At 36.1% G+C, this 11,142-nt stretch overlaps 1 protein-coding gene across 1 annotated transcript; it reads left to right on the top strand.

Annotated features, from left to right (window-relative positions):
- The first annotated feature begins 5,769 nt into the window (after positions 1 to 5,769).
- LOC136970913 (COMM domain-containing protein 9-like) lies at positions 5,770 to 9,307 on the top strand. The gene is made up of 5 exons (XM_067265418.1): positions 5,770 to 5,834; positions 5,908 to 6,033; positions 7,978 to 8,152; positions 8,243 to 8,346; positions 9,013 to 9,307. The coding sequence occupies exons 1-5, from the start codon at positions 5,793 to 5,795 to the stop codon at positions 9,145 to 9,147; spliced, it is 582 nt and encodes a 193-aa protein (XP_067121519.1). The 5' UTR covers positions 5,770 to 5,792; the 3' UTR covers positions 9,148 to 9,307.
- The last annotated feature ends 1,835 nt before the right edge of the window (positions 9,308 to 11,142 follow it).

Raw genomic sequence — 11,142 nt, 5'->3', positions numbered from 1 at the left:
TTTGCTTAAAAAACTGGTGTAAGTGGATACGCGTCTCTTCTCAGCACGTGGCTGGTAGTAGGGAGCCAGGTGCTTACCGCTACCTGACCTTTACTCCCCACTGTTAGCTGCCAGTCGAACAAAGGACTGCACCAACTCGATGACGTATACAAAAGCTGCTGCCCTTTCTTATACCCCGAATTAGATCGACCCTACTCGTTTCTTCTGTCAATAACTTCTCATTATATACTTCAACTATCATCTACTTTCAATAGGCATACAAACAGATGGTTTCTACTTGAGAATCTTGCCCATTTTGGAATTTGCACCCGTGGTGCCATCTATCGTTAGTGTTTTTGCTAATTTTTTTTAAAAATTGTACTACGTCCCCTCTCTCTCACTTTTTTTGATGCGTAGATTCATCGCTTCGTCTTCAGCTTCACTGTTATTAAGCTGTTTTAATAAATGACGAGAAATACAAGAGGAATCGACAAAAAAAATAAAGTTGTAATTCAAGTCTACTCTGGATGACCGATGGCATTGTTAGCAACGGGGTGAAGAAAAGGGAAAATGGAGAAAGTAGACTCGTATGACTACATTTTAAAGCGATTCGATAATCGGTTTAAAATGAATAGTGGACAAGACGACATATTAATGAGCTCAGTGGTATAATTTCTGACAGTGGCCATTGTTAATGGTTACACTTTAATTTCTGCTCTCATCTTTGATTATTATACCCTGTTTTTTTTTTTTTTTTTTTTTTTTTTTACTTGTTTGATCTAATTTTTAATTCGGAGTTTCCTTTCTGTTTCTCAATCGATTCTTTTTCGTTTTAACTGAATTATTCCACTGACAATGACGCAAGACACCGGCACAGATGGACAATACAACGGCCTCAATTTTGTGCATTTTTTAAATTGTTTCATTTCATAGTTGATAAGACATTCGATTTTTTTTCTGTTGATTTATATAGAATATTCATTATATGAATATTCCGTAGATACTAGTAAATATTCTACTGTACAATAAAAATGGACAGTACTGACTCATTGAAAGTCAGATCTGTTCACTTAATGCTCTCGGCAGAGAACGATAAGATGAACACATCTGATTTTCAATTAGTGCTGTTCATTTTATGTTTATTGCTGACGTAAGTGAAGATGTGGAACAGTTGTTCCCTCATATTAGCTTAGTGGGATGAAACCACACCACTAAACACTAGTCTCGGATTCGCGCCTTACAACGGACTGCACGGGAAGTTTTTTCGGTTTTCTTCACGTGTCTAACACTAAAATAGGAGCTGGTTCCCACAGAAAATCCTTCCTTGGCAGTTCGCCCATGCGTTTCGCCGCCGTATATTGTTAATCCAAACTGGGCTATCCATTTTGCTAATGGCTAATTTTTTAGACTTACGATCGATTTTTAAATTTGTATATCCATGAAGATCTTCCTAAGTTGAATTAAAACGTTAATTTATTTGAATCTCAAAAATACCTTAATGGGAAAATTTGGTGCTCATTTCACGCTTATGGCCTACGGACAATACTGCCTACTCGATCTATTACGTTAGAAAAATAGGCAGTGGCGCTTCCAGACGAGCGTCAAGGAGCATGGGCACTCCTCCCAAAGTAAAAGGAAAACAACACTAATAAATTTTCCAAAAATTGTTTATTAACCCGGCGATTCCCAAACAGGAGTACGCGCGTGGTGGTTTAGAGGTACCCGAAAAAATATTAATAATGGCAGATTTTGTTTAAGAATGTTCGCATTCTGCGTTGAGGACTTTATGGCGACGGTCTCGATGCTTAGTTTTAAATCAAAATATGATTATATTTTTATTATATTTATCTGTGTTCTTTCTCTAGCGCTTTTAGATTTAAAAAAAGACTTTTTTTTACATGTAATTGTATAGCGATATATAATTGACCAAGGCACCACTGTTTGAAGAACACGCGGAATAAAACGGTGAAAATAAGAAGTGGAAAATAAAACTTAGGAAAGTGGGCTGCGAACTGCGTACCTATTGTTTGGAGGTCTTCAAACTCCAGTAATATCTGTACAACGTGATCAAACATATTACGCGCGGCTGGAGGAGTTTGAAAAAAGCTTCGATGAAGGACTATGGCAAGTAAGGTCGCCATTTCGCCTAATTGTCCTCAATCTGGGCCATTGTGATTATGGGCAGTGGATACTCAGGGCACACGTGCACGGCCAGTAGGGTCTGAAATGCTTCAGACGTATCACTAATAGAATAATTGCTTTATCATGTGACAAACACGAACAGCTGCGATGGCATCTTTGTCCACTATCCAGAGACAGGTGGAAGTCTCCGCTACAGAAACTTGCCCGTAACACTGGCAAGCAACTAGCAGAGGCAAATTTTCATGAACGCTGACCATTATCATCCTGTCATTAGTATTTTAATATTTTTTTTGTTTGTTTGTTTGCAGTGGTTCCATAATAGAAAGCATAGACTGTGTGGCATAACGCCATAATCTGTATATAGTTTATAGGTTTATATTATAATTTTTTTTTTCTTTCTTTCCTCAATCTTTCCATACCTATCAACTTTCTATTGTTCTCTAATTTCTTTGTTCCTCAAAATTCGAGAACTTTCTACCCAAGCCCAAATCCCGAAGGTGTGGGAGGTGAACAATGGATAGAAGAAGGCCCTGGGGCGATCTGAAGGGAGACGGAGCCACTTTTTGGGTAGACGCGTTAGTGGAAGACAAGAGTACGGAAGCTCAGTGTTAAAGCTAGAAATAGGATGAGGAGACGATATAGTAAGAGTCTTCGAGGTGTTTTGCAGAAGGAACATCTAAAAAGGAGAATTCGAGGAGAGGTGCAGAGACTGCCCGAAAATGGAGTAACGATCTGGCGAGACAGGAAGTTTAGTCCACCTGAACCACCGAAGAAACATTCAAAACAATCGGGTACCCCTATCCTATCTCTCTTCCTCCTTCATCTATCTATGTCTGTTTTGTATCATTTTTTATATAAGTAGGTTAAGGCAAATTTAAAGAAAACGCGGCCCGCGCTCGTATAATTCGAAACTGGTATATTGGATAACTCCGGGCATCTAAAGGATTGTAATTTGTAACGAAGACTTTTATTACAAATTTTGTATATACAGTATTTGTGTCGTGAAAACCCTGTTTTTTGGAACTTGCGTCAGAGTTGGATCCTGTATCATTCTAAAAAAAATCTTATGTTCGTACTCGATAATAAAGTTTTGTTCTTTGTATTATATCTTGTCGTCGTTCGAGCAATCCCGAACATCACAATTGCTACAAACAGGAATTTGTTGACATTAAATCCGTAACATGCTGGCAACATATTCTTTTTAGCGACGTACTCCGATTTTATTTGTGAACGGATGACAAGCGTGTTAAGGAGGATGCACACATGCGGCGCGGCAAGGAAAAGCGGTGACGCAAACGCGTCTTCGCCGCGCGGCATCACGACCACACAAGCGGCAATCCGTTTACATTTCGGCGCATGCGTTCAGTATTCAAGATGGCGAACGATATCGACGCACCGATATCCACGTGTTTACAAATTTTGTTTTGTACGGCTCGTTTTATTTAACTGGAAGATTTCGTCGAAGATTCGAATGAATATTTTGGATTAGAGATATCGTATTGGCAAGAATCTTGCCGAGATATTTTGTTGGATCGGTAAAGAACTGATGTACAAAATAGGCTTATTCTTCGATTAAGATCTCTCGATAAAGAATACTATTTCGAGTAAGATTCGGTTGTTTTGTTCTTTAAATTAAATGATATATGATTACTGTATCTGTGTAGAATTTGTTAAATTTATTATTCTTTCCTCATTATTCTGATGTTAGTTATTTCGGTTAACCACGTCGAACTTTCCGCCATTAAAACACCACGTGATTGTATTTTCTCACGTGACTGCCAGACGAAATGTTATTGGCTGATAGAAACGCGTCTTGGCGGCGGCCGCCGCGAAAGATAGAATTCGACCAACTTTCGCGGCATGAGAAAAGCGGCACGAAATAGACCTCTGCGGCGAGAAAAAGTGACGTCATTCTGCCGCTTTTCCTTGCCGCGCCGCATGTGTGCATCCGGCTTTAAAGTGTGGACCCTGATAAGCGCTTCAAATCCTCCTTTACTGTTGAGTGGCACACTGTCCCGCACTGTCCCAGTGCTGGCAAGCTGGTGTGTATGATGGTCACATCAAGACAGCGTAGCGATACGTTCAGGTAATCCTCATGTCTTACATTTCACGGCACGGTTGCAAACAATCATTTTTCAGGAATATAATGCTCCTAGTTACAATTTCTTTGGAATATATCTCACATTACCACACATTTTTGGCCTGTCCATTCTTCAAATTGGTTCCTCATCGAGCATTTTTGGAATCAGATGGGACTCCAGCGTAAGCTTTCTACAAGTGCGAGGGATCTGAAGCAGCAGTTACAACATCTGTGGGCAAATCTATCACAGGATAGCCTATAGGGCCAGTAAGGATCCACAGGAAATTGTCCCTTTGTTATGATGTTGCATTCATATACTAGTATTGCAATAGCAACAGTAACAATTGTAATGGCCGACCGATAAAGGTGAGAGTTTACGCAGAGTTTACCGCTCAGATGGATCCAGAATCTAAAATTCCAGGAATTTTTAAGAGTTGCCTGTCCGGATATGTCATGCCCGGTCTTCCATCACCCGACCGCACCATTGCGAGCCTGGCCGGACTCATATAATGGCCTGCTAGAAAAGGCTTTCTTAGTGCCTACAGCAGTGGTTCCCAACCTTTTCTAGGATGCGGAACACTTTTGTGAGCAATTTTCTTTAGCGGAACACTTAAGTTAATATGAAATACATAAGCTTGTCATCAGTTATTTTATTAGAATTGAGCAGTTATAATTCAAAATCTCTACTCATATTATTAACGCCAATTCTAAGACAGGAAAAAATATATCTAAATAACTTTAATGGGAAACTTGTGCTGATGTTTTTTACATATTTCATTCAGTTTTTATCATTGTCTTTATCTTATTCGAAACAGTAGTACACTCCATAAGTACGAGTCGTACATATATATTTAAGTTTATGAAAATTTTATGATTTTAATTTTTTGATATTCGGCGGCTCGAATACGATTGTACACTTTCCGATTTGCGACTAAATCTGCGGAACACTTGGGAGATGCTTACGGAACACCAGTGTTCCGCGGAACACCGGTTGGGAACCACTGGCCTACAGGGTGGAAAAAAGTTAAAATAAAATTTAATTTCACGTTAAAAATGAAAATTTAATTTTAAATACTGTGTAATAATATACACTTACATTCAGATTACTTATATGAAAAAATATAGTAATTTTTAAACACTGGAAACCTGTTTTTCGTACTTGTCAACTGTTATATCATTTCTTCTCACTAGAGGGTTCATTGTCGATTATATTCATGTAATTGTACAAAAAGCAGCGAGCTAGAATAAGAAGATTGTTATTCCACCCCTGGTTAAAAATAGCGCTTCTCGAATTACGGTCGGTTATACAGAAAATTATAATAAGAAATAAATTGTCTTCTATAAAATCTAACCATTAAGCTCCATAACGACATTAATTTTTATTCATTAAATTTATGAAAAAATGAATTAAATCCGTATAATGCTCTGACAAGATAAAAATATCTTAATTATATTTATAATTAAATCGGCAATTTTAAGATTGTAAATAAATAAAGAAAGAAAGGTATATTTATTATATATTTTTTAAATTAATAATTGTTGGAAGCCGATTTATCGACACTAGATGGCGGTACGGTCAAACAGAACCGTAATGGCTGCCATCGATTTTGGTTCGTTATTGCTCCTGTTGAAAGTAAGTACGTTTGGAGTTTTTACTGTGGATTACTGTGGTAATCGAACCGTTATTAATGCTCCATACTAAACAGGCAACGTCGAAACAGCACGTTAATGACCTTTGTAAGGACGCTTTTCTCTGTCAGGACCACCCACCCAAGTACTTAGTGGTACAATGTGCAGGGAGATTATCCATTGAACATGCGGACGCCTTAAAGGTAAAAACTAATTTATAACTCCACTTTCGCCTCGTAAGGAAGCAATTAGAGTAATGAGAACATTTGTCTGTCTGTCTTGATGATTTTTCTATGAAGTTTCTAAATTGTTAACATTGTAGTTCTGAAGTTGATCTAGAGTTCTTCTCACTAGAGGGCTTATGGCCCAGGCCCTATAGTGAGAAGAAATGATGTAACAGTTGGCAAATAAAAAGACAGGTTTTCATTCGGGGCAGCATTTGTACCTTAAAGGGTGCTTGTACTTTAAACTCTTCCTATTTTTTTACTTATTCCTGACATTAATTCAGGTTATCTCGTCGTGTCTTTTGGAAGGATTAAGGTTCATTTGAATAATAATAATGAATGGAAATGTTTATACCTTTCTCATAGTTTAAACAATTACCAGGAAAACATTTTTTGTACTTTTTATGCGTCAGTCTTTATACAATTCTGGCAAAAAGATTGTAACTATTATTCGAAATTACGAAATTTAAGTCTGAAGTGCAGTAATATATCCTCAACTTTGAATTCTGTTGCATTTTAACTTTGGAATTTTAAACATTTATTGATTTCTAATGTAAAACTATGGTTTCTGCTTTTTTTTTTTTTTTTTTTTACTTCTATGCCCAATACGAGGATGTTTTCCTGCTTGTAGTTCTAGTCAAGTACACTGGATATTGAGGGGCAGGAGCTAACGATTTTGGGTTGGACACTGGTACAAATGCAATGTTGAATGAGGTCCTTATCGGAGCTATAGGCCATGGTGATAGGAGTAAAATAATCTAAGGAACCGACAGTCTGTATGTGCTCCGTTGCTAGATACGGTTCGTAAAATTGGCCTATCTGGAATTTGGAAGACCCTCAGAAATGGAATAAAATTTAAAAGTGAGAATATCGTTAACTATTTCTCAAAATAATGCTAAAAATCAACCATTTTCCACTTTAGTGGAGATGGCTAAAAGCTCATACTGCACAAAAAATACCACTGCACTGACTTCTTCCGGACCATGATTGGAATCTTGTTGAACACATTGTTAAACCTGTCACGTGTTTAACGGACAGCCTTGTCAGATATTTGGAGATGAATATCTTGCCAAGGGTTGCAATTAGAGATATGGTTCCTTTGGTTTTTGATCGTCTAGGGAGGTCCAAATCCATTATTCAGAGCTGCAATTTACCTTTTGTAATATAGCTTATAGTCAGTATAAATTATTACATTCACTAAGCTTTGATTTTGAACTTATTGTATGGTTTTTCATCATATGTTGCATACATTCTTGCAGTCGCTAGGCTTTGTTTGTATCATTTATTGCAAATATAATCTTTTGTAATGAATATTTTAAACTTATATTGACTTTGTGCCACTACTTACAGGAATTCATGCAATTCCAACATTAAATATAGTGACAAAATGATGAAATTTGGAGCAAAATGTTAATCATGAATTTAGAAATTTCCCTTTATCATTGTAAGAAGCAACCTTTTTTACTTAGTGAAACATAAGAAGGATTCTGTTTGCTTAGCTTCAGATATAGAAACTAAAGGAAGCATTAAGGTTGATAAAATTTTTGGATATTTTTTTGCCATCAAAGTCTTGAGTGACATTGCTACATTTCCTGTAGACAAATGAATGCCGTCAATTGAAAAACTTGGAATATTGAATTCCCAAAACATCTTTTAATTTATTTTTGTAAATAGAACAGCCATACACTTCTTACATAGCTTTGATTTAAGATATCTTGCATGAAAAATTTAGCACAAAATATTATAAATGCATCAGTGTAAGGCAGTGTTAAATGTTTATATAAGAGATTTCAAGCAACGTATAAAAATATTTTAATTGCATTGAATGGTTAAACCTATATTTTAAGTAGTACTTTGGATTAAGCAAGCATTAAGCAGATAACACAAAATTTTATTTCAATAAAAATTGACTTAATATTTCAGCTGTTGAACTCTCTATCTTCATTAACAAAGCTTGCAGTTTTCTGTAACTGTTCCACACCCGAATTGGTCACTTCTTTATTTCCGTCGGAATTCCACAAAAATCTAAAAGAACTACTGGCAAAGATAATAGCCGACAGATTTCAACAGTGGGAATCGGAAGCATTAGATAACATGGGTGAGTTCTGTATTTGTGTAAAATTACTTAAAATTTTGATCAAAGGTTATTAGACAATTAAATTTACCATGACAATTTTTATCCTTTCAGTTTCGCTACCGAGATTAAAGGATTTCGGATGGAGGGTCGACATGAAAATGGCATCTAGCGATATTGCCAGAATTAATGCACTCTCTTGCATTCTACATTTAGCGGTAAATATATTTTGTGTCGTAATCATTCCAAATCTTTAACATTGATACATACAGGGTCTTCCAAAAAGAATGTTACCATTTTAAATTATTGTAATTATGTTAATTATTACCCGAGAAGTATGCAATATATACCAATCGACAGAGTAACTGTCTGAGTTTCGTTATCGTCTGCAGTTGGACATCTTTTTGTCTGCTGCCTCTAGGAAGTACTGTAAATGAAAATGGTGACTCTGCAACAAAGAAGGCATTTTGTGTTCAGCAGTTTGCAAAGTCAGAATTTGTCATAATTGTGCAACAAGAATGTTTATCATACATGATGGATCATTTTGAAATTGTCTGTGAAGATAACTTTGCACAATGATGATTGCAGTTTTGTGAACTGCAGAACATTGAAATACTTTCTCTGGTGTGGAATCATCATTTTTGCTTACGGTGATTCCTAATGCAAAGGAAAAAGACATTTGCATGCAGATGGAAGATATAACTCTATCAATTGGTATATATTGTGTACTTCTCAGGTAATAAGTAATATAATTACAGTATTGTTTTTGGAAGACCATGTATTAAATGTAATGGATTCTATGTTGATAAGAAAGTTTTGTGAATAAATTTTAAAAATTTAACATTGTTTAATTGTTTTAAAATGGAAATTAATACATTTATTAGATTGAAGACAATAGTTCCTGTGACTCCGATACAGTCTCAAATGTAAATGTGGAATTAAATAAAGAAACGTTGGATACGATGCTTCATGGACTGGGTAGGATACGCGACCAACTTTCAGCTGTATCTAGAAAATAATGCGGTATTAAAGTGCGCCAATTTACTGTATATTAACAGTAAGTTATCAGAAATTATTAATGTAGTCAAAATTGTTTTGTAAATACTTTTATGTCATTAGAAAATTATAAATAATATAATTTCAAACATTTGGTAAATAAAATTGATTTGTTTGTACCTATATCATTATTTTTCATTTCTAAATGAAGTTTTAACATTAATTATAATGAATTCTGTGTGTATATATGCAATTTGTATATATAAAGCCAGAAAGAAGTGAAAGTAAATATAAGTTCAAAGTACAGTACACAAAATACAGTTTGCAAAGTGTCTTACATAGTATTAAAAAACACAATTCATATACTATCATAACTTATGGATATTATAAGCCTTAATATTCTTCATTTCCTTGTGACAGTTGACTGTCGAGGGGCGGGCCTGTCCGAAATGAGTAGAAATTAGGACTTGTAAGGCCCATGTGCTAAATGCCAACGACTGGATTGTAATAAAGGTGGTTAAACTAGTTTGCCGTTCTAAGGGATTTTGCTTTCAGTGCCAAGTGTTTATCAACACAAGTCGAAGGTATCACTGGCTTAGTGAATAATATCACTAAAGAAGTTTGTATTGCATAATACAGTATAAATTTCTCAAAACTAAACACTTGTCGTGTTTCTGCCCTTTACCGCTCTTCGGTACTATTGTGAATCTGACCGAAACACATGATGAATGTGGGAAAAAAAGCCAGTTTAGTGCCTGTGGGGTGGAATGAATTACAGAAATAGCCAAATGCAATGTCTCAAACAACACTTGCTGTAGACTTTCACTGAAATGGTGAACACAAAGCAGATTTTTTTGGTTATTGCTTAAAACTTACGGTTGAATTCTCTATCAAAAGCTGTATTTTAAGGAAGAAAAGAGCACCATACAAACCTAAGAAAATACAGGAAGGTGAAGAGCCCTCCTGCTTTGAAATTCCACCATTTTTAACTAAATTAATTCTATTTCTTACTGATGAAGGCATTCTGTACGAAATTCTTTAGGTGAAATGGAAAAATTCCAAAGCAAATTTACCTAAAATCCACCCGAATTTGTGTTGTATTTACGGCGCGAAAAGCCGTTAAAAAATCAGTAAATAAAGTGTAAAAATAGAAAATTCTTTGTCGTTAAACGCACGAAAACAATACTCAAAACAATCGACGACACCAGAAAGACGCGTCTTCTAACTGTTACATAAATACTGCTTGGTAAGCGTTGTATGACATCACAATGATCTCAGCGACGTTTCGGTATATCAAAAAGTCACGTCACACTAGAAGAGAATCCGGATCTTAACACAAAATTAGTACAGTAACACTTGGGTTTTTTATAGGTTATGGCACGTAACAACGAAACATTGTTGATTTTATTGGAAAGAAATTTATTTCCCGGATACGGAAAAGTGGGGACGTTTCGTTTCTCTATTCTAAACACTACGAAACTTGTTTTTATACTAAATTATAATGTGTCACTTCACGCGCGTTACGCTCGACTGCGGGGTATTTTAAAGCGTTCGGCCAGGCGGACGTATTACTTCTGAACACATGCACGTCGGAAATTACCTCGTACAGTACATGCGCCTAACCGGAAGTATCGCGCAAAATCCCGCTTAAAACGTTTTTTTTTTTTTTTTTTTAGTCTTCGCCGTGTGACGTAATTTCATCAGATAAAGCGTAACCGTGAGTACGATAACAGGAAAGCAGGTGAATTGCTTCCACAGCTGCATAAAATACCCCCAAAAAATAAAGAAAATTCGGACTCTAAACGCCACCCCTCCTTCGGAAAAGGCCGTGCGAATCAATTGTGACGACACACAGATTGGCTTCCGAAAACAGCTCATTGTTTTGTCATAAATTTAAAGATTACTGTGTAAAAACACCAGACTGCTGTGTGACGTCGACGACAGATGAACAACAGACGTATTGTCGCTTAAATTAATGCAATTTATGACGAAGAAATTTTATACATTAGCCACGTGAC

Source organism: Centruroides vittatus, unplaced genomic scaffold, assembly GCF_030686945.1.
Source record: "Centruroides vittatus isolate TY-2023 unplaced genomic scaffold, ASM3068694v2 contig_221, whole genome shotgun sequence".
NCBI classification, from domain to species: domain Eukaryota; kingdom Metazoa; phylum Arthropoda; class Arachnida; order Scorpiones; family Buthidae; genus Centruroides; species Centruroides vittatus.
Note: the sequence above shows the minus strand (reverse complement) of the source record. Positions and strands in the feature narration are given on the sequence as shown.